Below are 26,218 nucleotides of genomic sequence, written 5' to 3'. Positions count from 1 at the left end.
CTGTTACACACTTATAGCTGTACCTCATGAGGAAGAGAGGGTTGTTCACTTATCAGAAGGTCGGCAGTTTGATCCCAATCTCGTCCCGTTCTGTTTTTTATAAATGGCCCCTGGCTAAAATGTTTTACTATAATATTTACTTGAATGTTACAATGTGAACAACCTAATATTATATGACTTTAAAATCTCTTAATAAAAATAGCATCACAAACTGAGCAGCTTGTAATTGATGTATTTTATTGTGAGATGGGGAGTCATAAAAAATGAACTAAAATGAAAACAAAAACAAAAAAAACAATCATTATAAAAAAAGATGAGGGTGTTAAAAGGGGCGCGGGGGCATATAAAAGTGGGTGTGGTCTTGACACTGACATATAAAGTAACAAATTGGCACAAATAAAAACATAAGAACATACGTCATTATTATTTTGGCTTGGCAAAAGGACAGTTTGTGTGGTTAAGCATCATCCTTCAATACAACAGCACACACTCATGCTATTAGACATACAATTAGTTTTTTTTCTCAAAAGTTCAGTAGCATTATATTAGAGAGGGGGAAAGAAAACTAAACTAACATGAGAATGGATGCAGAGAGGTCACAGGTTCCAATTTTCAGGCTTGCAGGGTGCGGGTTTCTTTTTCCCGAGGAAAAACATAATTTTGTTTGTTCGTAAAACATACTTCAGTATGCCGGAGTCTCGTTTTCCAGGCGTGTAGCTGTAGTTGCCTTTGAATCATTTTTTTTCCATACTAAAATATATTATCGTATTAATACAAACTACAGTATTGTACACTACATAGTGTAATAAATAACCATAAAGAAATATAAAAAATAAGACACATAAATATAAAAGTTCTCTAGGACTAAACAGAAATACCCATCTCATTGGGGGGTGGGGATAATACTGCCATTGCTGGAAACATACAGTACACACACTGAACAGAACAGAACATAAAACAACATAAGAGACAAAAATAATACTGACAGGTAAAAACTTTGTTGAATTAAACTCCTGGGATTTGCCTACATTTTGTTACCTGAAGAGACATTTGAGCGTTTCGTGGTGTGTTAAACAAGTGCACTGAATAAGCTTTGAAAAAGGCAGGACACAGTTAACAAGTGGAAATCATACTTCATCATCATCATCCGTTTGAAAACATGTGCATCGTAATTCATGTAGTCGCTCTGCGTAGAAGTAAAAACGAGTCATCTAGAGTCTATGGTACATGATTCTGTGGTCGGCTAGATTCTGCTGGCTCAGGTCTGATCATACCTGCGAAGCTTCGACAGCGATATTCTGTGGCACTTCTGATTTGCATGTTTCTCTTGTTTTAGTTTGATTCTTTTTTGCATAAGCCTCAGGTGGGTGTTGGGTAGGGGGTTATAGGGAGGGGTAAAGAAAGGGTCAGACAGTTTTCTACATCTCCTTTCTGCTCACTCTGAACATTTAAAAAAATAGCTTGACATGACGGATGTTACGCTCATTTGCTTTCATGTTAAGACCTGAGACAACAAGATACCACGGCCATATCTGCTCGGTAAATACCAAGGTACAGCCAGGGGGTGGCTTGTTTAAGTTAGAATAAATGCTGTAAACAGCAGGAAACAAACTAACTAGATTCCATCACTAGCTACTTTTCCTAATCAGGCAGGAAATATCATATTTCCTGCATGTTCTGGTCTTCATGCTACAGTATGCTAAGTTTCTTGACAGGTCATTTACCGAACAGGCATGAGATTGGTATCAATCTTCACATCTCACTCTCACGAACAAAGCAGATAAGCATATTTCCCAATATGTCAAACTATTCCTGCAAAACACTGATAGATATTTTGACAACAATGTGTCTAAACGTCCTAAAAGGAACTAAAGTGAAAAGACCCGTCCATCTTCCATTGTTTTTCTTCTTAAGGCTCACAATCTGATCTAAATAACACAAAAAAAGAAAAGAAGAAAAATAATGCTAACATCTGCTAGCGGGATGATGTGGTATATCTAGTGCGGTAATACTGAAGGGTAGACAACACAACTCAACTGCTTAATCCAAAGGTAAACCAAGCCACTTGTAGTGCACAGGATTTTTCTCATTTTCCTTCCAACTTAATAAAATACTGACTTTTTTTTGTTCATTGGCAATAAAAAGGTATAGAAATATCTCCCAACTGTACAGCTTTTAAAGGTTAAAATATGAGTGATAAAATTAGTAACACTGATAAAAAGAAATGACCCAAGGTGTTTTAGTAATAAAACATTATCTAAAACATGTCGGCTCTAGCTTCCAAAGTCTGTATAATGCATTTCCTTTGTTAAAATTTGTGTTCGTCTTCATCTTTTTCTTTACAAATGGATTTTTCTAACAGTGAGAAATTGCTCTCCTGTGGAAAAGTCACTAGTATTTTTTTCAGGCACACCTGGATTTCTACACAGTAGTGAACTGAAACAAACTGTCAGAGTGACCAGACATCATCTCCTGCGTTCTTCCTCTGCACGAGGAGAGGAGGAATCTGATTGTGTTTCATGGAGGAGTCTGGTTCCTCTTTTAGTCAGTATCTCCTTCCTCCTGCGGCGTCTGGTTCTCGTCTTCAGAACCCGTGTTCCTGTTTGTTTCGACTCCGCTCTCCTCTCTGACCTCTTCCTCTGCATTCCCCTCCTCCATCACCCCTCCTTCTGTATCCATCACCTCCTCTTCCTCCATCTTGACTTCCTCCTCTTCCTGAGTGCCTGTGAGCTCCTCCTGCCTCGTGTCAGCCTCCACTTCCTCAGGTTTCATTTCTATCTCTGATTTCTCTTCTTCTTCTTCTTCTCCTTCTTCTCCCACCATTACTCTCTCCATCTCCTCCTCATTCCCTTGCCCTTGCTCTTCCTCTTCCTCCTCCTCTCCTATCTGCACTACCTGGATGTCATCCATGTCTACCACACCTTCCTCCTCCTCCTCCTCCTCTTCCTCGCTCTCCTCGTCTTCTCTTGTGCTGCTTCCTCGCTCATCCAAATCCAGCTGGAGAGGGGCCATGTGCTGCATCTGCACGTGGTTCAGGGCCTCCATCTCGGCCGGGGCCTCGCCATCCTCCTCGGGGCTCTCCCTGTCTCCTCCTTGGCTCTGCGTCTCCTTCTTGCAGTAGGAGTAGCGGTGGTTCATGTGCTGGGAGTAGGAGCCCGAGTGGGAGAAGCGCTTGCCGCATTTGTCGCACTGGTACGGCTTCTCCCCCGAGTGTAGCCGCATGTGTTCAATCAAGTGGTGTTTGTGTTTGAAAGCCTTGCTGCAGATGCCGCACTCGTGAGGTCGCTTCCCTGCACAGAAAGACCAAAAATAATATGAGTCAACATATTTACGATAAATGACAATTCCCTCGAGTAAAAAAAAAAAAAAAAAGACTTTGGAGGGAAACAATAAACAGAACAATCACTAAAAACCCCCACACTGTCGCATGAACAATGCCAAAGCTGCCATAACGTTAATGTATCCAAGGAAAACATATCAAAACAATACAACTAAATCACAACAATTGTGCTTAAAAACCTTCAAGGAAACTTTATCCAGGCCACTTACACCTAGGCTGAGGTCATTTGGAGCTGAGAACAATGCTTTCAAGCCAGGTATCAGAGTAATAAAGAAAAAAAGCTACAATGCCTCTGAGAGCATTGACCTGAGCTTGGCCACGGCATCATCATCTTAGAGCAATCCAAATCACTACCAGAGCTCGCCTCTTACAACATTTGGTGCTTCACATGAGGAGCTGGCAGTGCAGAGGTGGGGACTTGGCTGAAAGAAATTCTCAGACCTCTTCTACGCATGTTGAGTAATACCTGCTGGAATGGAGCTGTCCACCCCTCTTTATGCTGCAGCGCAAAATCCCCCTTTGCTCGCACTCTGACTCATCTTTCCCAGGATCCAAAAAAGTGAGTGATGGTGAGACAAGTTCCCTTTCCTTTTATTTATTTTTTGTTATTTTTATTATTATTCATGCTCCATCTGTGACTGGTGCTTGTGTTTTGTGTGTTTTTTGTGTGAAGAATCTGTATTCACCTGTGTGTTCATATTTGTGTCTCAGCAGCGAGCTGCTCTTCTGGAAGATCTTGTCGCACAGGTCGCAGGCGTACATGCCGCTCTCCGTCTTCTTCATCTTCTTCCTCTGAGGACCTGAGTCTGAGTCATTCTGCTCCTCCACAGTAGATACGCCCTCCGAGCATGTGTCCTGTCTCTCCTCCTAGAGAATATGAGAAATCGTGTTAATACATTGGTTGGAATTCAAAGGGAGGTTTGTTTCGCAGCAAAAAAACAATGAATGACTCAAAACAGAGAATACCAGTGAGCAGTGTTCGTGTGCTTGATGCCGTGTCATACCCTACTCATCAGTCTCTGTGGACACTTAACCAATCTTTTCTTTTGCCTGAAACAACCACACTGTTCACTTATGAGTGTACCTGCAGCTCTCTCCTGTCCCTGGCTGCTAAAACACATGCACTGATACAGTGAACGAGGATGTGAGGCATTATTAAGAAGCAGATATATATACACAAGGCTCTTTTTTACAAGGCAGGTCTATGCCAATCCACTTAACACAAAAGTATAATACAACAACAATAAATCAATGGGGCAGGCGGAGGTGTGGCGTTTAAACAGATTCCAGCAGATCAATAGGGGCGCTGCAGTAAAGTGCAGCCTCATGTCCTCTGGGCGACAGCCCAGGAAGATCACTCACACACAGTGAGATCTACATCCATCTTTAGGGGCCCATTAGGTGTCCGCACAATGAAGAACTATTAAGGGCTATTATTTTTACAAAGAGCTGAATTCTGACATTTCTGTATATGAGTTATTGATTGAGAATTTTGAAGGCTTTCACACTATTCATAATGTTGTAGTGGTTTTGAACAATGAGAGGTAATAATCTGGACTACAGAGTGGGATTCCAATCCACTGGCTTCTCAAAGCGGCTACTGGATTAGACACTGAAGCTAATGTGATTTGTTATATTAAAATATGTTGCTTTTATTCTGTGTCTTTTTTCCAAAAGAAGACAAATGTCAGGTAATGTCATCTCGGTTTTTCAAGTCATTCTTTATTTTGTCAGGACACTAACGCTTCCTGTTGTTTCCAAGAAACCCCTTATATACTCTGGATTCTTTAATCCTAGTTGCCACATTGTCATTGTAGCCTCATTGCACACTAGTTCTCTCATGTTTTCCCCAGTGTAGCCTTCTCTTATCTCATGAACCCCACAAGACTTTTTGATCTTTGGATTTTTGCCTGCTCCTTGCCTGTGTTTGTTTGCCTGACTCAGACTAACTACCTGTGAATCTTTGTTTTTGAGTCAGTACTTTGCCACTTTACCTCTTCCCTGTTCTCCTATGTATTCTCTGTCGGTTTGTTTCTACTGTCTTTGTCACAAGTTAATTAAATCAGTGGCCTGGCTAAGTTTTCTCCAGTCTGTGCGAAGTGTCCGACAGTAGCTTTATAAGCATATGTGAGAGTGGTACTACATATCATCTTATATGTTTGCTTGAAAGACAAAACTATTGCTTTCCAAAATATCAAACTATGATTTTAACAGAACAGGGAAGCTTAATTGTTGCTAGATTGAAATATAAACGGTTGCACACCTTCACTCCGTTGAGGTGGATGGTTTCGTGCATCTCTGTTCCTGCAGGGCTGTTTGCTGTAGTGGTATAGGTGTAAGCCAGCTGGGGGATCAGGATAGTCTGTTTGTTATTGGTGGCTAGAGCCCTGAGGCATTGCATGGTGGTCACAATGTCGAGGGGTTTGGCACTTGGCTGGCTGGCGTACAGTGCGATGGGACTGGTACCCATGGTTGAGAGTGGTGATGCCTCTTTCTTTGTGCAAGTTAAGTTTAGGGGTTCTTCCTCATTTGTCAAGCAAGAGGAGGGAGAAGGGTACATGCTGGCTTTAGCCACCACTCTCTCTGCTTCCTCTCTGGAGGGCTTTGGCAGCGATAGGTCTAGGGGTCCATCTGTGCTCTGAGGGGTCTGGGCTGGTACTGGACCGCCAGCTCTCACGTTTAGTGATGATGCTGGCAAGCTGTGATCACCATTTATTTCTGCTGGGGTGGCTTCTGTAGGGCTGTCCTGGCCCACAGCAGGACTCATAGTGGATTTGTCCTTGCCTGGGACCAGAGACACCACACCATTGGCTTCACAGGTATCCTCTTCCTCTGAGGGAGGTGTCGGGGCACCCAGTGATATTTGACCCTCCTGCATTTTGTCAAACCACTTCTTAACCACATGGACTGGAAGGCTCACTGAGTCAGAGATCTTGGCCAGCTCATCCTTGGTGGGCTCTGCATTTAAAGCAAAGTAGGCCTTGAGCAGGGACAAGAGGTTCTTGGGCTGGTTGCAGAGTCCTCCCTCTGACAGCAGGGCAGCAACAGCAGACTCAGACTTTCCCAGGCCTGCTCCATTCAGCCTGAGACAATCCTTCTTGCAGTGCTTGAGGGCATGGAGGGCTTCCAGCCCACCGGGACAGTTATCACACAGGAGACAGGTTTTAGTGGTCTTTTCCTCTTTTTCTTTTGTCTCAATGGACCTGGTGCCTCTGATCGTAAGATCTTCTGGGAGTTTCTGGGACTTGAAAGTGTCAGTTGTGGTGTGAGCTGGTGAGTCTGGCCCAGGCTCTTTCTTCAGGTTTTGGGCTGTGAGCTGGCCCTGGTCCAAGCTGTAGTTGATGATGATTTTTGTATTTCCATCCTGACCCACAATAGGCAGACTAATGGCTGAGATGAGTTGCTGCTGCTGAGGGTGGAGTATTCCAGTGGTTAACCCCGAGTTCAACTGCCCCTGGCTTTTGGCATTGTTTTCCAGCACCTGACGAATGACATTGCTGTCCACTGCCACTTTGAGAGCATTCTGCAGGTCTGCCAGGTTGATGCTGATGGGCGACACCAGCCCCACAGTCGGCAGGACTACGGCCTGCACTGTGCCCAGAGGAGCAGCAGCACCTCCGTTGAAAACCCCACCATTCATGGCAGTCGGGGACGTGATCATTGTCGGCTTGTACTCGTAGTCCACAGGTTCAGTCTTGATCTGGTTGAGGGGCAGCTGCTCCTGCAGGGGCTTGCTGTGCTCCAGCTTCTCCCTGATCTGCGTGCGAAGGACTGAGGGCGATGTGGGCAGCACTGGTGATGGACCTTGGGTCTGGGTTTTGGTGTTCCCCAAGCGTGGTCTGCCGTTAACTGAGATGACGCTGATGCACTTCTTACTGCTGATGTGGGAGCTGTATGAACCTGAGTGGGAGAACCTCTTCTTGCAGTTGGAGCACTCATAGGGTTTTTCTCCTGAATAAAAACCACAATGTGTAGAACAGAGAGAGAAAGAGGGGGAGGGGAGGCATGTTTCCATTAGTGAATGAACCTAAATGAGCAAGCTAGGCTATGAGCACTATGGCAGGAAAAAGCTCTAATGCGTTTCAACGATGCTCAAACGCTGATGTAATGGCACCATTGGGAACCCTTCTCTAATTGCTGTCCCATAATGCAAAAAGAAACACAATTATGGCACATTAAGGAAGAGCACACAATGGACCGAAACACAATGGATATGTAATACATGGAATTGGCTCAAACATAAATAAAACATAAATACGATTTCAATGGAAACAGAAACATCTGTGGCCATGAGAGACTCATGGCAAAGACATGTACACTAGACCTGCTCAAGTGCACGGACACGCCCTTTAACACACACACACTGCTGCCATCGTAACAGCATGGGTTGTCCACTCACCGCTGTGGATGCGTAGGTGCTCCTTCAGATGATGCTTGTATTTAAATGCTTTGCCACATTCAGTGCACTTGAATTTACGATTGCCGCCCGACTGCGTGATGTGTCTCTGTCAGACGAGAGGGGTCACTCAGTGAGATACACAATGAAAACACAACCTTTGAACTGCCACTAATTCATGTCACAATGTCATTAATCAATCGAGGGCAAAAGTTCATGTTTATTTATCATGTTTGGAAGCGGGCGGCTAAAGAAGAAGGACTAGGCTTCCATGTCAGGTTGTGTAATTTAGAATCACTTTGTCATGATTAGTGTAGTACGCAAAAGTAGAGTGCTACTGAAATGAATCACAAGTCATCTAATCTGAAAAGGTAAATGTAAAGTGTAGACTGTAGCAAATTAATAATAACGCACAAACATTAAACTACAGCTTGGTTTCAGTCAATCTTTTAAAATATTTATGTTCATGTGTACACTTTATTAGTAGAAGTAGTAATAGTACCAGAGTAGTTGATTGTTCTTAAAAGAGGATTCATCTGGCTGCATTAAGTATTTAAATCAAATGTTCCCTTACAACGTTAAACACTGAGAGCAGAATAAAAATTACATCATTTAAGATTACATGATAACATGATGGGAGATTTTTCTGTCTAACCAGTGATTGCATCATCAGTATCCAGACATGAGTAAAGTGTAAAGTTTTTACCTGATCCCGTCCGCCCTTGTGGACTGTCATATGCCTCTCCAGTTGCGCACGATAAGCGAAGCTGTAGCTGCACTCGGGGCAGTTGAAGCTCTCCTCTGTCTTCTCGTGTCGATATTTGATGTGCTCCTTCAGGGAGCTGTAACGCTTGTAGCCGCGAGTGCAGTAAGGGCAGGTGAGCAGCTGAGAGAAGGAATCAGGAGTTCCTGGATGGAAAAAAAAGAGGAGCGATTGTCACGACATGTGAGAGAAGGAAGTGGGGAGGACAGGAAAGGGTTACAGACACATGGTCAACAGCCAGGACTCTTTGATGTTCCATATGGGCTGCTGCAATAACACTCCTGTGTGATTTCACCAATCACTGAAAGTTCCTCCCTCTCAGGTAAACAGCACCCAGGTAACCAAACGGGAAGAGGCTGATTACTGATCCATTGTAACACCTTCCACTTTTAAAGGACTGTTTTATTTTTTAAATTTTTTTATTATTTGCTTAGCAGCTACAGCTTTCACACCTGAAATTCCACCATCTGAACACCTATTGTGCAATTGAAGTTTTTTTTTTTTTTTAAAACACCCATGCATGTTGGAAAAAGTGAGCTTGGTAAACAACTTCCACCTGTCTGGATCCATACTGGTGAACAGAGGGTCTCAGTAGCCTGGCTCCCACACAGGTAAAGCATTACTGTGTTAACAGGTGATGTATTAAGTTCTCCTGTGGGACAGGTGAGGGCCCAGGGATGGGAATGCACACACATTACTGGCCAGGTAGCCGTGAGTCAGAGCTCGCACAGACGTGACAAATTTACTCAGGTGTTGCTGTTCCTCTTCCCCCCCCCTTTCCTTCCTCCCCTCCCTCTCTTTTTTCCCTAGTCTGTGTTCGCAGGTAAAAGGCAAAAGCCCGGGAGCCATAAAAGAGCCCAGTGTGCTGCACTTAACAAATTGCAGAGTGTGTAATGAAGTTGGAAAGTGGCGTTAATGGGATGGAGTTAACACCTGAGGTGAGACAGGGAGCAGGTAGAGCCATCTCCAGGGGGCGTAATTACTGGGTAGGTGCAGTAATCGTGTGACAGCTCATTGACTATGAGATCACGGGTGGAAGTGCTGGTTTGTATGAAGTAGAATATTGAAACACAGAGTGCATGGCGGTAATACACCTTGATGTTGGTTGCCACTCGCCAATAAACCAAACAAGAAGAAGAAGAAGTACTGGTGTGTAATTTAGTGTGATTTAGGGACAAAACAATGCTGTGTACGCTAACAAACCAATTAATAAAAACAACAAATACAAGTAATTCTGGGGTCCAAAATTATGTTGATGAGAAAAATCTCTTTTGTCTTTTACCATTCTCATCGTGGACACTGGCATCAGGCGTGCCCTGTCGTTGCGGCTCATCTTCCGGGGCTTCTGGGTAGATGACGGCTGTGTCTCCTTGCTGGAGCATCTCCTCCACCAGGGCATCCGTGCTCACATTGTCTTCACCGTCTGACACACAATCCTCCTTCACTGCGAGACAAAAAACACACACTGATAAGAGTCAGGCCTGCAAAAAGGTATTATTGATTACCCTGTTATTTCATGGCTGACATGCTCTCCGCATTGTTGCAGGCTATGCATATGAAACTTTAACCTTTATGTATGAAATGCAATAATCTAATAATGTCACAGTGAGTGTCATTATAGCTGAACTGGATCTTCCAGTCCAAGCCCTTGATCATGACATGTTCACCAGCATGGAATGAGGCATGTGGCACGGGGAGAAAAAAAGTGTACGCTGTTGTTCATAATAGGATGAGAAAACTAATTAGCATCAAAGGCCACAGGCTACTGCATGAGCGTCAAGCTCTTTGTAAGAACTGAATGGCAAACCGCTATTCACAGTGTTAGGTAAGGTACTTGTTGACACTGGGGCTGATAATTAGGTGATGAATCTTGTCCTGATGTATTGTGGCAGATAGAATCGCACAGGAAAGGATGCATACACATGTTCACAAACACACACACACACTGGCCTTCAGACTGTGCTTCAAATCCAAGCAAATAAAAACCTGCATGTGGGAGCTCAGCGCGTTCCTCCTCCACATCACATAAGCACGGCTAGCTAACGTCTAACGAGCACTAATTACCAGGCAGTGGCTTGTAGGATGTGTAACCTGAGGACAACGTAGAGGATGAAACGAATGCTTCCTTCCCTCTCTCCGTCTCTGCTCACCCATCGTTTCCTGATGTGGAGGCCGGAAACCAGGTATAGTGTGTCTGCGATTAAACCGAGCATTATGCCTCTATGGATATGTTAGTGTGCCTGCGTGTATCATTACAGAGAATAATTACAAGGGTGAGCTATCAGCTAAAAGCAAAGATGGGCTACTGAGGATACTGTGGAGGTGTTTATAAGGCAGATGTTTTATGGATTGATTTAAGCGCTCCCACTGCAAGTGGAGATTTGAGGATTGTGTTTTGTGAATTGTGTGCTTTGAAAGACCAAAGGGCCAGCTGCGTTTTCCGCGGAGATGGGAACAGGTGTAGCGCCTCATGACTCACGGACGCACAGGGAATGCCAGTAGTGTTACGTACAGCCCTGCTCTGGCTTCCTCTGGTGCACCTTAATAACGCCAGAAAACAATAGGAGAGTCATTTGTTGCTATGGTTATTGAAGACCATTCATAGAAACCTCCCACCCTGACACAAACACATAAGAGATAATCCAGGAGGAGGTTGTCTGCTGGAGAATGTGTATGTGTGTGTGTGCATGTGTGTGCATGTGTGTGTCGAGCAGGACCCAACAGCAGGTGCTGAGAAAGTCAAAATGAGGAATTCTCATCCCACAGTGGAGGGTCAGGAACACATTAAGTGCTGCTAACCCCGACATATCACACAGCTTTTCTCCCACGACCTCAACCGCATAAATTAAACACCCCTGGACATGTTTGCCACATTTTTATTAACTGGAAATAAATAACCCAACATTGTGACTGTAAATTAAAACATACACCTACACGCTATGTAGCTCCCCTTGTTTCCAGTCCTAATGCTAAGCAACGTTAACCACCCACTGAATTTAACGGACAGATATGAGGGTGATACTTTAGAAATTTAGAAAAATTGTAAAATATGTGTAGTAGGCAGGAAAGTGCTGATCCAGCTGTGTTAAGCTCCCATCTGCTGCTAAAAGGCAGCATCAAACACACAATCACACCTCCAGGCAACTAAATGTTGACCAAGTGTGTGAAGTGGAGTCCCAGTTGAGGGCCTGTGGTGCAAAGGTATGACAAGCTGTTGTTTTCTCTCAGCCTGTGTGTGTGTGTGTGTGTGTGTGTGTCTGTGTGTGTTTGGCTCTCTCGTCCTTTTGTTTAGTGCAGAGCGAGGCCAGAGGGGTTCACAGCCTCTCTGGGGCGGCTCTGTGTTATCAGTCTGCTCCCCTGACATGAAACATCACACAGGCCATTTATGTGCTGACGCAGGGATGTGAATGCACCACTGCACAAGTGGAAAGCAGCCACAGAACTCCGGCCCCATGAGGCTGTAGCGGGACATTCTGTTGCAGTTCTGAAAATCCAAAAAAACCTAGCATAACCTGACTACAGTATGTCTTAGAACAAAATAAGCAGACCACCTACTCTCTCCTCTTTCCCACACTCCTTTCTCATCATTCTCTGCCCACATCTCTGCAACATGATACAGCGCTATCCCATGATGCATTTCCTGGCCTGGCTCACCTCTGCCCCCACTGCTTCCTGTGGTCGTGCATCCAGACCAGACCCAAGTGATTCTATCTTGCACAGGGAGAGACATATGACTGATAAGGATTTTCACAAACCGCTGGAAAAATTCCACCATTGCTAGTTAAGTTTAAGACGTTAAACTGAGGAGATAAGTTAATGGAAAGACAAGCGGTATTTCCAAATGTTGGATGATTTGCTCCACCTTGGCTTAGTGCTATGACACATTTCTGCTCAGTCTCCACTTGTGTTTCTTAATAGCTCTCTGAGAAGGGTGTCTCTGTTTTAACATCACATAATGACATATAGCACATAGGAATGTAGGTGTTCCTGTGTGTTCTAGGGGACATAGTGTCAGGCCAACTGCGAAAGAGTGTCATCGCGCCTGAAAGCCTTGTAACATCACTGCTAGTGGGAATTATGCATAGCAGCATGAGTGCCCAACAAACACTCTCAGAATTCATCTTCTTGCAGCTTTAGGCTATAGTTCCATGCAGTTAAACCTGGTCTTTGTCACTAAGTGCATCATGATATCCAAGCTCTCCAACTTCACCCTGCCTATTCTCTGAGATGTAATCATGCTCTACAACTTATCAAATGTAGAGCAGAGGCCCTCCCAAGTTAACTCTCTCTCTTTACCTTCTCCTCCCTGGAGTTAGTCGGCCTGTTCTTAGAGGAGAGCAGGCTGCAGTGTACCGCACCAGCACTGTGCTGCTCCACTGCTACATAATCATTTAAGAGTGAATGAGTAATGACAGCTAGCAGGGGGCCCATGATACCTTATAATCAAGAGGGATGATTCAGAACAAGAGACACAGTGAGAGAGAGAGAGAGAGAGAATGGGAATGCAAAAAAAGAAAAGGATTGCAGGAAAATAGAGATGGCAAAGGGCTGGAAAAAAACGCTGTTTGGTTTTGGAGTGCAGCAGTCTCAGGAGACGGGGTGTCAAGGCTTTAATTTGAAGCAAACTGGGCTACGCTGAGGAGAAGATTAGTGGGTGGTGGTCATTTTTCAAGGCTGAACCAGAGAATTCTCTGTTCTCAGGAGTGAAACCAGCAAAGGGAGGGATGAAGGGATGAGAGATGAGAGAAGTGTGTTTGTTTAAAGGACTGTGGCTTTCGGCTTGTTTCATCAGACCCATCTAGAGTGACAGCATAGATGTTGCTTGATGTATGAGATGAGGGCTAGAGAGGATGAAGAGAGGCGTGTGTGTGTGTGTGTGTGTGTGTCTGTGTGTGTGTGTACTCGCATGTGTTTGCGTGTGTATGTGAGTGAAGGCAAAAGAAAATATGCCTGATCAGGCAGAACTGTGGAGCAGAGCCAGCTTGCTGAGCTGTTACAGTGTAACTTATGTTTTTGAAGTGTTTAATGTTCACGAACCCCGGCCAAAACCAATGACATTATTCTTCCTACAACTTTCCCTTTAAGCACAGAGGTGCGGCTTGAGAGCAGTGATGAAAATGACGGAATAGTCAGGGGAATAGGTGGCTACACCGTGTACAGGTCAGAAACCATGCAACTAAAACCAACTGAGCTGAAACTGAGGTAAACTCATGGAAGAAGAATTTCTAAAAAGTCCCTCCCTAAATTACATTGATAGGTTGCTAAGGCTAAGTTGGCCGATTGCTAAATCAACGCTCCCCCTCAGTCTCACCCGTGAGAAATTCAGCCAAAAACTGCAAGATGCAACACTCTACAATAAATATTCTTGTGATTGAATATCACATCAACGTGTTTAATTACATATGGGCTTGTCACATTGTTGCACATACTGTACTTGGCACAGCCTCACAAGTCCACTGACGCATATTTATATACACACATGCAGTATCAGGTCAGGAGCACAGCATGGAAGCCTTGAGCCCAGCTTGAAACAGCAACATCCTTCAGCACCTGTAATTGTTGTTTGGAGGAGTTTGTGTATGTGTGCATGTGTGTGTGTCAGCCCTTCCTGTGGACGTCAGCTGCCTGTGATGTCACTTCCTCATGGTTTGAGGTAAAAAGAAGTTCACTGAGGCCCCTCCAATGCCCACCAGTGCTGTAAACCTCTCCACTTGTTCTGTGCTCGCAAGGCTGTTTTCTGTGCTTGAAGGTCTCTCCCTCTGTTGGCATTGTCTTTGTTTAATATCACGCTTCCTGCCTTGGTTAGAAATCCACCACATGTAGTACCTGCTTCCTCACACTCCGCGCTTCACAATGAGACAAAGCCTGGTACTTAACGGCGCACAGATGTCATTGAGACATTTTTTAACTTAGCCCCACATCACGTCATCTGAGACCAAAATGAGATCAGACAATTGATGTCGTAACAAAAAGATAAAATATGCTTTTATGTGCTGGATGCATCTGTAACTACTGTTCTTATTCTGAGAAAGTAGGAGTAGCTATCATTTTCAACAAACCTTTGTCGGCCTCGTGATGACAGGACTGACCCAGGAACGAGACTTAATGATTTAAATCTACAAGTGTAGTTTTGATGATACTAGTGGGTTAGGGTTAGTGGATACTAGTCATTCTGCCTTTCTGAATTGACCAACTCTCAGTAAAAGAAAATTCTCACAAATAAGTCATTTTCAGATGCTAGCTGTATGTGACTCAAATGTCTTCACATTTGAGTCATTCTGAGATATTTGTATTCTTTTTATTTTTTTCACTTGCCTCTGCCGTGTGTTAGAAACGTCATCAACACACTAACTTGCTCTCAGTGAATCCTGTGGAGAATCTTCTGCTGTTTTCTCATATGGGCTCACTGTGGGCATTATCCAGCGTTTTTACTAGGGGGCTGGTGGGAGAAACTCGAGAGAATGTCTGCAGCAACTGACTCGGCACAAAAAGCCCTTCTGGATAATATCAGGAATCTGGAGTTCAGTGCATGTCTGAAGGCAGCTACAGTGTATTAAGCGCTGTTGTCCTACAATTTCACAGCAGTACATCTGAAGTGGTGAGTGTGAAGTTGGTGATGTGTGTTTGCATGCTTAAGCATGGATGTGCGATAATTATAATGCACCCTATGAGTCTCACCTCGGTCCCAGCAGTGGTCCCTGGGGAGCTCATCATCTGGCAGGGTGCTGTCGCAGTCGGCCCCATCCGCCAGGCTACTTTCCTCCTCCACAATGTGCAGCTTGTCCTCATCGTCCGACTCTGAGCCGGCCTCCACCACATTACTGTAGTTAGTCACTGCGCAAAGGGAACACGGGGGACAGAGGTTAGAATGACTTGTCTGATTGTGTCAACTCTTTAATTAGTCTTAAAGGGAGAGTGAACAGGCTACACTTTTAGTATTTCTATCCTTAATAAAGATAATGGTAGGGGTACTGTGTGAGCTCCTTGATTATGAGTACTGAATGTGAAAGGCCGAGAGTTGTAAAGGTTAAATATACAGTAAATGTCAAAACTATTAGAGGGAATGGTTGAAGGAAGAGGGTGTAGTTAGCTGGAAACACCAATTAAATAGATCATGGCCCAACTTCAGTTGATTAGATGAAACTTAAATGATCCCTGTGGGGAAAGTGGGTTGTTAAAGTGGGGACTCAGGGTGTTAATAGGGGCTATTAAAGAATAATGCAAATGGTGATTATTGACGCCTTAATGTAGATAAAATTATGCAAATGTAAACCAAAGAAAGACTGGAAACTAAAGTAAAAACAAGAGTCATAAAGAGAGGACAAATGCCCAGAGCACCCACCCAGATGTAAATATTGAGTAATGCCTGCGATAACAAGTTTATGCCTTTTAATCCATACTCTGTAAACAAGTCAAACTCGTTCCAATGAAAACACACATTTTCATGAAACCTAAAGCATCAACTTCACCACCTGATAAAGTAAATAAAAATTTTATAAAAACTTTTCAGCTCCACCTACGAAATGATTACAGATGGACTGACACACAGACACACTGATCACTATGTCCCCATACCAGGGGGATAACAAGCTCTTGAACAACACGCTCTGTGTTGCAGAGAAACAGAGAAAATTCACACTTGAAACACTTGCGGACACACAGACAGTACCAGTGTGAGATCATTAGATTGCAAGCAGAAGTGGTGTGTGTGCTGTGTGGGAGTCGGTGTGACCTGGTCGGTTGTGTTATGGGCTGGAGGAGCCAGGAGAATCAGAGACAGCCACCCCAACAGAGAGGGTTATTATGGGGAGTAAATTTTCCTGACCAACTGTGTTCTTCAGATGTGTGTGTGTGTGTGTGTGTGTGTGTGTGTGTGTGTGTGTGTGTGTGTGTGTGTGTGTGTGTGTGTGTGTGTGTTCTCATTTCCACCCTGTTCCTCTGTCTCTCAATTCCACCTGTGTTACTTCCACCCACTCTTCTTCCATTTCTCTCTCTACCATCCATCCCTCTGTTCCGCTGAGAGAGATACAGATCCTCTCGGAGGCCAAATCAATTCTCCTGTGAGAGCAGCCCAGTCAGCAGAGGGCCCGGACTGCAGCACTGAAACTACCTCTCCGGCTACTTCATCTCACATCACACACACAGCACTCACACATATGCACACACCAACTGCATTCACTCGCTGAATATACCGTGCCAGTACAAAGCACCTGAACATTTTCTCAATCTCTCTATCTTCTCCTCACCCCAACCCCACTCGCCCACCTCTTTCTGAAGTGGCTGCTAATATTCTTCTCGGGAGAATCATGATCCTCTGTTTCAATCAATGAGAATTGTTTTGCTGAGGTCGCTCCCTTTCTCTCTGCATAGTGCGGGTCACTACAACCGGTTGGAATTCACACAGACCCCGAAGACAAGCAGGGTTCAGGCTGAGGGGGAGGCAGGAGGAAGGAGGTGTGGGGGTGGATGGATGAAAGGTGGTGGAGGAGGGAGAAGCTTTCTTATTTGGCGAGTCGTTCGCAGGGTCAACGCCGCTGTGCTGCAGCTGCAAAATCCTATCGGTGTTCGTCGGGAGAGCTTTTTCATTCACATCCTCTTTCCTCTCTCCACACTATTTCTCACTCCACATTTTCTTTCTCTTAACCATGATGTGCTGGTGCCACAGCATTGTAGTTTTTAAGATGACACACATCCCTTGTACCTGGATTATCTCCACGCTACATGCTATAGTATATAAATTCAAACCGGCAAGCTAGTAGGAGTGAAGCCCTGAGAGTCACAAAGATGGGATTCAGTTAAGCAGGTTATTAATTAAATTAAATCACAATTCAAGGCTGTATACATTTCATGCTTCTCCCTTCTTGCCTGTCTCCCTTACATTACCTCTTTTTCCCTATTCCCACCTTTCTTTTCTGTCAGAGCAACTGTGCCAGGTGATATATTGTCCATTCAGCTGCCCAAACAGGGTGCAACTCTTCATTCTCACACAGAAGGTACTTCAGGACAGGTCTGAGAGGCTGTTTAGGGCCACAGCTACTCAGGTGTGGAGCTGAGGTCAGCGATTACAAAGGCAACACTCTCCACGGATGGTGTCAAGAGAAAATGATCAACCATAAAGCTGTGGAGAGAAAATCAATGCGTGGTGTGCACAGACAGGAGGTGGTAACGGCGAGCGGGATAATATAAACGGGAGCTGCAAAGTACAGCAAATAGGGTGAGAGAAAGAGTAAAAGGATGGAGCGTGGTGTGGGGAGCGAACAGAGATGGTCTTCCTGTGCCAAATGGTTGGCGGTGTTGAAACAAAAGTGTGTGTTCCAACAGGAGATGTAACACCTAGCATCAACAAAGGCTGCAGTCCCTTCTGGCTGACCGGCTGAGCGTTTGGACAGCTGGCCTCATTAGCGCTAGCATGTTAGCACACAACAGGAGGATGACTCCTACGCATCTGAGAGAGAAAGCATTGCTAGGTGGATGAGGTGAAGTGCTTACTTCTAAAAGTTTGCTTTCCTACATAGGTTACAGGGAGCTGAGCACCTGAGAAAAAATAATAGCTTGTAACCATGGCTATGGCTTTAACTTAGTTTTACCTCTGGTCATAGATCGCATGTTCACACACAGTTAACAACAGTTAACATCCAGTGCATCTGGAAGATTCTTGCAATAAATGCAAACTCAATAATCTCAAAATATTGTATCATGTCTTGATTTAAATTACCCACATTTCTAATCCTGACAGAATTATTGATGCCTGCACACAAGCTGGCAAGCAAGCACTTAAAAATGCCTGCTGCAGACAGGGTTGTGTTGTTGTGACACCTGCCATGTTGTATCAATTACAAGCAAAGGAATGGGTGACTGGGTGGGTTACTCCCAAAACAGACCCAACATTATCCTGTTGGAAGGGGATCATTTTGTAGACTCCGTCCTGTTATTGTGTAAACGTGTTGACACTTATTTTAGACACTTGCAGTTTGATCTTGGCCTGATTGATCTGATTAAATAAGAGACTTTTCAGGAATTTAAAATCAACTTTAACAAACACCAGATTGCCTAGTTTGTCCTCTCCTACACTGAGACATGCCAGCCAGGAATGGCAGCATTTCAACCTCTGTGGGAGGGAGCTATATCTCTGTGCTTGGAGTTACTTTGGATGGGGACACGGTCACATATGTAAAGTTTGATATGTAAAGGCTATATGTTTTGAAAAAAACATATAACCATCTTAAGTAAGCTTTTATCTTGATTCATAAACTATAAGGACATCTGTATGGGACTCAGGACCTATACATCTTGGGTGCAGAACTTCCGCACCATACCAAAACATGTAGGTGGTATGTGTGGAATGTACAACCAAAACACTTTTTCTCTGAGTTTGTCTCTTAAAGAGACAGATCAAAAGGATGTGCTCTCTCCCTGCTACTAATTTTAGTCAACTGACTAACACATATTCCAGGTCTGCTGTTGTTCTGCTTGTGATTAGACAGATTGACTCACCATGAGCAGCAGCAACTCTTTGTCTGCCCTTCTACCTCTCTTGTGTCTCTATATTTAGCCTTGGTACAAGGCTCCCTCGTTGAGGTACGCCACTTATCTCATTCGGAGCTTGGAGCCAGGCAGGCCCTGGTGAAACTACCACAGGCATCCTCAAAGAGTACAGACCCTGCCGTCACAGAGTCTGCCCTTGCGGCTCTGCAATGCCATTTTCTCAGGGAAGCCAACCACTACAAAAAAAACCCAGCTTGAACCAAAGTAAAACAAAGCTGTGCCATTCAAAACCTCAAGTATGCCGTCTCAAGGTGAGGCGCCTCATTCAGCTCTGAGGTAAACGCTGCTGGTTTTGTTAAAACAACAGCCTTCCTCCCACAGAGTCAGGAAGGTCAACTCAAGTGCCAATAACAAAACAAAAGAATTGGGGATTTTTCATGGTTTGCCTGTTCGCAGGCTGCCTCCAACTTGCGAAACCATTTAGAACAGACAAAGACTGTTTGGTTCTAGCAGTTAAGACATATAAATGTGGACACAACAGTAAGGGATCACACGCTCAGTTAACTGTTGAGGGCACAAGGGGTCCAGAGAGTCTGTTTCCTATCCTTGCTTAGTGGCTAATGCACAGTCTCTCCATTAGAATTGTCTGCAAACAATACCATAGCAGGCCAGTCGCATTTAGGAATACGTCATATCCTCCACAGATACACAGCACAACATTTAGCTCCCCAAACAACATCAAGTGACTCTTAGTCATTAGGCTGGGAGGCCAAAAAAGCAGACCCACTGCACATACTGTGGACTTGACAAAAAAAATAAAAAATAGCACCCGGCAGTGCTGAGAATTATTCCTTTATGTGCAGTTAATGTAAAATGTTTCATTAATTGATTAGAGCAGGAAATTCAACTGTAAAATAACAATACAGGGATAATGCAGACAATTGGTTAGATTATTCCATCAAAAGCAAAGCACTTCAACAACCTGTGGAGCACAGCTCTTCACAGGAACCATTTCAGAGGTGAGCTCGGAGACAATGGGCTCTTGTCTTCCTAATGATGCTGATCAAGGTTTTAGCATGTGAGCTAATAGGCCTCTGCGGGTCACTCATCTCCCATCTGATGAGCACTTTCCATGATAACAGTATTGCTAATAAGGACTTTTGTTCTCTTAATCTGCATGATGACACTTGGAAGTGTAAAGGAAGTCGTGGGTGTTAATGAGTGTTAGGAAAAGCAACACACAAAAAAAGATTTAACTGCACCTTAGAGATTGTGGAATGCTCCTTTTCCAAAAAGAACATTATTTGTATTACTCTTAGTTAGACCTAATAGTGCTGCTGTGCCAAAATGACAGCCTGATAATAGACTGCATTTCTAGTCACAGGTTGTTCCAGGTACAAATGGTAGTAGCAGGCAATAGTATTTCTCTCCAGGGGTAATGAGGATGGTGATGAGCCACACACATTCTGTTACACCGGGTGTCCTCTGAGTGTTGCTGCTTCTGGCTCCTCTCAGCTCTTCTAAATAAGGCAGGGTGGGCTGGTAGGGACCGGAGGGTGTGATCACACCACACACTCACTCACACACACACACACACACACACGCACAGAGCAATGCCTTGGCCACCAGGTTTACACTAGTCACCCATGTTTATGTTGGAGGTGAGACAGCAAGATAATAACTCTGGTAGTGGTACACCTAAGTGAGAGTGAAGAGTTTGTATGTGTGTCCTGTATGTCGTAAAAACGCATGCTTAGTATTTAGAAGGCTTTCAATCATTATGAGAGGGGGCGTGACCCTGGCTGCGTATCCATCACAGAAGTTTGTGATGAACTATTAGATGAGTAAAACATTCACCTAAGAAAAAACATTCCAAATAATGGAGGCTACCCAACAAAGCTCCCACCGACACATGCTACCTACTTAGAGTATCTCTGTACCATCAGTCTCCCTCCATCAGTGAGGAGGCCTGCTCCAGCTCTCAAACACTCAGCAGGTCTCTAGTGAGAGAATGCCCACCCAGCACACTGATCTGGCCATGCACAATATAGGCAGGCAAGAGAAGGTGGGGAAGAGGTGGGTGCACAGGGTAAGAAAAAAACAAGAGAGGTGAGGAGAGGAAACATCTGCTGTTGATTCTGTAAAGCCCAGAAAACCTGCAGTCACGCTTATGGCAACACCTTCCTTCTGCTCTCTCGTTTACCTCTCTGCTCCATTTTTATGCTTTTTACGGTTCATCCGTCACAGTGTGTTTTCCGCCTTGTTCCTGTCAGTGGACTATCAGCCATTAGACCTTTAAACCCAAACCGTGTTCACATACTAAGTCCAGACAATGTCCAGAGAATGAGGTCTGGAGAGTTGTCGTCACCTACTGGAGGTATTCTAATCGATTTTGGCAAGGTGTGGCACTTCGGTAGAGCACGCTCTCCAATTCAAACATTAGACATGATAATGGTCTGTTTAATGTCCGGTTCAAGGGATTTTACATTTGTTTTGAAACATACAGTTCCTACGAGTGAGCTTTATTAAAGTGTACATGTATGAAAGCAACTCAAGTGATACCACACAATGCCACACATTCACTGGTGACTGCAATAAAAATGACCTCGAACACAGACACAACACCGAAACAGCAACACAAATATTTATGCCTTGCAGAAAAGCATTAGCATCACACCTGGGTAAAGTGAAGAGCATCACCTCTGTATCACCAGGCAGCCAAACAAACGCAAACTGGCTAATGTTACATTAGCCTCCGTCAAGACTCGTTGGAGTGTTTCAGGCAAAATGAAATGTCCCTGCCACCTCTGCTGTCAGACTCCATTCAGGCTGCAGTTACAGACTGATGGGTTGTGAAAGCTGCACAGTGGAATAATGGTCTTCTTCCCTTTGATTTTGCCAGTTTGTGTCTAGGACTGACATTTTTAGAGGAGACTCTTTGAGGATATTATTAGAGCAACTGACTAAAGGTATTCAGCCTGTGTAAATGTAGCCGGTTACATCAGCAGCATCAAACTTCATTACATGCCTTGGTTACTTTTTATCCAGCTGCTTCAACGCTAATGACGGGAACACGACTGGGTCAGCAGATACTGTCTGAGCCCCGTGAAAATCATCCGCTCATGCATTAAGGCCGCACAACAGGCGAATGCATCCAGAGGTGTTCTAATCATTTATGATCAACAAGAGGCAGGCCAAACAGTTGAGCCTGTTCTATGTGTTGTCAGACAACAGAGTCCAATTTCACAGCTTGATCCAAACGCTGTCATAGATACACATGGGTCAGATGGCTGAGTACTTCCAAGTTATGCTTAACACGCCTGAAATGCTACCATTTGTTCCAGTTAGTACCGCATGGTTTTATCTGTAAGGGATCATTTAAAATTCAATGTTGGGATCATAAATATATTGTGTTTTTTGTACATTAACTATTACACAAATATATAGTAAATGCAATAAACACCTAATCCACATTTTTTTGTTATCTGAGCATATTTTCAATCTGATATAATTCAATCAATGTCTACAATTTAATAATATCATAGAATGGCCTGGCTTTTAGTTTTTAGTTTCCACACAGAAGGACTGTGGCCTAACAGCTGAGCTGGGGCACACTGAGGTGTGTGTTTAAATATATGCAATGAGCAATAACGGTGTTATCCAACCTGCTTGAGTAGTGCAGGTCTATATTAGGTTAGTGTAGCACAGGGCTGTTGCATTTTAGGAGCAGGTGACTGGACATTCCTGCCTGTATTAGGCTTGACAGTTTACTGTGGGGGAGTACAGAGCAGGGAGAATTACACTGGCCTATGAAGAGGGAGGGACACATACTGCAAAACAATTCTCCAACTGGAAAATCTTATTAGATCTTATGTACCTGTAAGTGTACCTTAGCACAGACTAGAATCAGTAAATCTAACATCAGGTTATTAAGAAGAGTGAAACATTTTACTCATCAGTTCCTCCCTCTAGTCGAGACTGTGTTTGTTATGTAGATTAAAACAAAGATTGCCAGTCAGCAACAAGGGATGTGTGCGCACAATCACAAAATGTTGCAGGAAAGGTAAACAGAGAGGAAGGATGGCAGGGTGGGAGGAGAGGAACCGCTAATGGCTTAAAAAGACAAAGCTGGCCTGTCACATACGATGCTCATCTGAAATGATGGCTGCCCCAGGGAGGGAGTGTCACAAAGTGTCAGACTGACTGAGAGAGAAAAAGTCAGAGAGAGCACAGAGGAGAAGTGGAGGCTGGGAAAGGGAGTCATAAAAGGTTGAAGCAAGGGTGGAAAATTGAGTGAATAATAAAAAATGAAGAGACAAAAAGGGAAAGGGGGTGAGATGAGGGAAGAAAGACGAACTAAAAAGAGAGGGCAATGGACAACATTTATGTTAGTGTGTGTGCATTCTGTGGTTGCCTGCATTTCAGTAAAGGTCAGGTGTTGAATCTGTGGCTCTTCTTGACAGATGTCTCATTGAGGGGACAGGCCATTGGGGACAGGCTGTACAAATCAAACACACCCATACACATACAGACACAGTTTGCACACACTTGTATACAGATACACAGACAGTACAAAGTCCAGAAGAAGTGGCCCTTTTTTTGGTTACATCAAATTTGTACAACAGTTGCGTTTACAGTATCGTAATCAGCAGGTCAGCACACCTCAGTGAAGCCGTGGCCCGAGATCCATGTTGACAACCTACTGTGGCTTCACTTATTCTGACACTAACATGAAAAAGTGCAGCGAGAGGTCTTTTTTGTCAAAAATCCTGCTCTTTGTGGCATTTTGACAACAGCTGACCACACTCTCATTCTCCAGAATGTCAGCTCTGTCACAAGACTCCTGAGGCCAAATGTCCTGAACAGCGCCTGTCTCTCACACACACACACACACAATCAAACACACCGCCTTAGGCTATTGCTCAGATGTCACAGTGGTTTCTTGTTATTCATGTGAAACGGGGAGGAGAAAGGGGTTAATGCCGTAAACGTACATCTACAAAAAGCTCTTTTGTCATAACCCCCACTCCTCACCTTATCGTCCTTTCCTCTCTCCCCAGGGCAGAGTGGCCTTTCCCCCTTGTGATCAGGAAGGGTTTAGCCCCCTGCTCCCCACTACATGAGCCTCCAGGGCGGCCAGAGCCGAGGAGCAGTCAACCAGCACTGCTCACACCATTACCCTGCTGTTAAATGACCATGAGGGTGGACTACAGACGGTGTGTCACATGGACAGTTACGGACATCTGTCATGCTAAACCAGGCGAGAACGACCCGTGTGCGTTTGTATAGACCAATCATAACATTAAAACCAGTTATCTTTGTTTTATTCTGGTGGCGGATCGGTATGTGTTGCAAGGCCTCACTGTGTTTGAGGGGGTCAAAGTAGTCCACTGCCTCCCAGCTCAATACTGTGACTGTACTTAATATATCTACATGTAAACTTTGGTTTGTGGAGCAGGGGCGGACAAATGAAAAATCGCAGATTGAGTAAGCACCATTGTTAATGTACCCTCTCAACCATGGAGCTGATTGGTGAAACGGCTGAGGCAGCAGGTAAATGCAGGTCATCATGTATTGATATATTGACGGGCCCTTTTTTGTCCATTACACCCAGAGGTGCTGGAACGGTGCGTGGGCGTGTGTCTGGTTGCCACTAACCCCAGAGACCATTAGTTCGCTGTGTCAGAATTCGAAGGGGCATATCGACAGGCCAGCCGGGGGAATCGATGTGTTCAGATCTCTCACTCCCCTCTGCCATCTACAGTAATGGGCCTACAGTGAGTCAAACTGTGCTGCTGTGGGACTCTTATGTACTCTGTTATATCACCTCACATAGTATATTCCAGCGTTGGACTAGACTCACTTAGGGTTTTTTCTTGTCATTCTTTGTGTATGTTCTTATTTCTTTCTGGGCCTGTGAATGATATTGTTTGTGGTACTTGTATGTAGCCAGATGCTAAGCTAATCTCTGTCTCTGTTTTTTTCACTGTCAAAACTTATTCACACATGTATTCACAATTTGTATTACATTACTTCAGTTTTCTGCCTTGAGAATGTCACTTTTCAAGTCCCCTGGAGGGTTTTTAGGCATTTCTCCTTCACTTGCCAATTACATACTGCATCTTTATATGTGTAAATAAAGAGACAAAACAAATTAAACCATAAACAGAAGAAAAATGAGCTGTTGCTTTTGAGCGTGGAAACGGAACAAAAGTAGGTCAACCAGACTCTGAGACTGAGTGCATTTGAATTGTGGGACTACTGCAACTGCCAGCCAAACAACGCTGTTTCTTTCTGATGGCATGCAAGCTCCATACAGCTGTCTTGTTCTTCATTCAGCTTCTTCATGATCTTTCCCACTCTGGTCAGATGCTAGCTTCATCCTTAAGCCTCAGGGGGTAGCAACTAAGTCCAGGGTTTTTCTTGTACGCAAAAGGGTGGGGACCTATATTACCCAAGCACACTGCAATCATTGGACTGGACTCTTGGGACTATCCCATGTGATGTCAGCCATGATGTGAAGTCATTCAACAGGGAAGAGCCAGATGTTTTCTGGGATAGAGTCACCTACACCCATGTTGCAGAAACACAGACCTCTGTCTGATCGAAGCAAAACCTACAACTATAATGATAATGGCTGTCTATCAGAGGAGCCTAACAATCACTTTCTGTTGAAGTGACCTGTCCTTGTGACCTCAGTTTTTTTTATGAGTTTTATTACATAACACCACTCCCTATGGGAGTTCCATGGAGCAATGACTTCCTCCAGGAAGGCCACATTCATGGGGATTCAGCGATTTGCTAAATAACACACAGGCAGAGTTTTACCAAGGACACCCAATAGATCTAACCCCTGCTTAAGGGCAGCAAACATCAGGGCTGATATCACCATTTGCAGTTTGTGACCTGTCCATTGCATTACTCACCAGAGCAGTGCAGATGTCAGGTTAGGATTCTGCTCGAGCAAAGATTGTCTGAGGGAAAATCAGCGTGGATAGAAGAGGAGCTTGTGCTTAGTTTTTTCTGACACTGACAGTATCTGAACTGGGTCAAACAGAGATATGTTTTGCTCTTGTAAGCTCCCTGCAGTTCAGGGGGAATTCCACTGGGCAGCGCGTGACCCTGCACACTGACCTTCCTGTTCAACTGTGGAGATGTTCTCTGTAGCCGAGAGGAAGAGGAAAGAAAGACAGTTCTGTCCAAGGACTAGCTCTTCTTGTCACACCACTGACAT

The 26,218-nt window shown here is 44.3% G+C and overlaps 1 protein-coding gene across 4 annotated transcripts in view; it reads right to left on the bottom strand.

Annotated features, from left to right (window-relative positions):
- Positions 1-216: 216 nt before the first annotated feature.
- The window catches only part of zeb1b (zinc finger E-box binding homeobox 1b), a 48,960-nt gene continuing 22,958 nt past the window's right edge, over positions 217-26,218 (bottom strand). For 3 of the 4 annotated variants that reach the window (XM_069511982.1, XM_069511980.1, XM_069511983.1), the window contains exons 2-8: positions 15,178-15,333; positions 9,782-9,943; positions 8,443-8,645; positions 7,740-7,845; positions 5,604-7,291; positions 4,027-4,207; positions 217-3,290 (exon numbers count right to left, since the gene is read on the bottom strand). In XM_069511982.1, coding sequence (XP_069368083.1) covers positions 2,542-3,290; positions 4,027-4,207; positions 5,604-7,291; positions 7,740-7,845; positions 8,443-8,645; positions 9,782-9,881 — 3,027 coding nt within the window. In that variant the 5' untranslated portion in view covers positions 9,882-9,943; positions 15,178-15,333 and the 3' untranslated portion in view covers positions 217-2,541. The remainder of the gene's footprint in view (positions 3,291-4,026; positions 4,208-5,603; positions 7,292-7,739; positions 7,846-8,442; positions 8,646-9,781; positions 9,944-15,177; positions 15,334-26,218) is intronic. The other variant, XM_069511981.1, reaches the window with a different exon arrangement.

The sequence above is a fragment of the Paralichthys olivaceus genome, chromosome 17, assembly GCF_024713975.1.
Source record: "Paralichthys olivaceus isolate ysfri-2021 chromosome 17, ASM2471397v2, whole genome shotgun sequence".
Taxonomy (NCBI): Eukaryota; Metazoa; Chordata; class Actinopteri; order Pleuronectiformes; family Paralichthyidae; genus Paralichthys; species Paralichthys olivaceus.
This window is presented reverse-complemented; position numbering and strand designations above follow the sequence as displayed.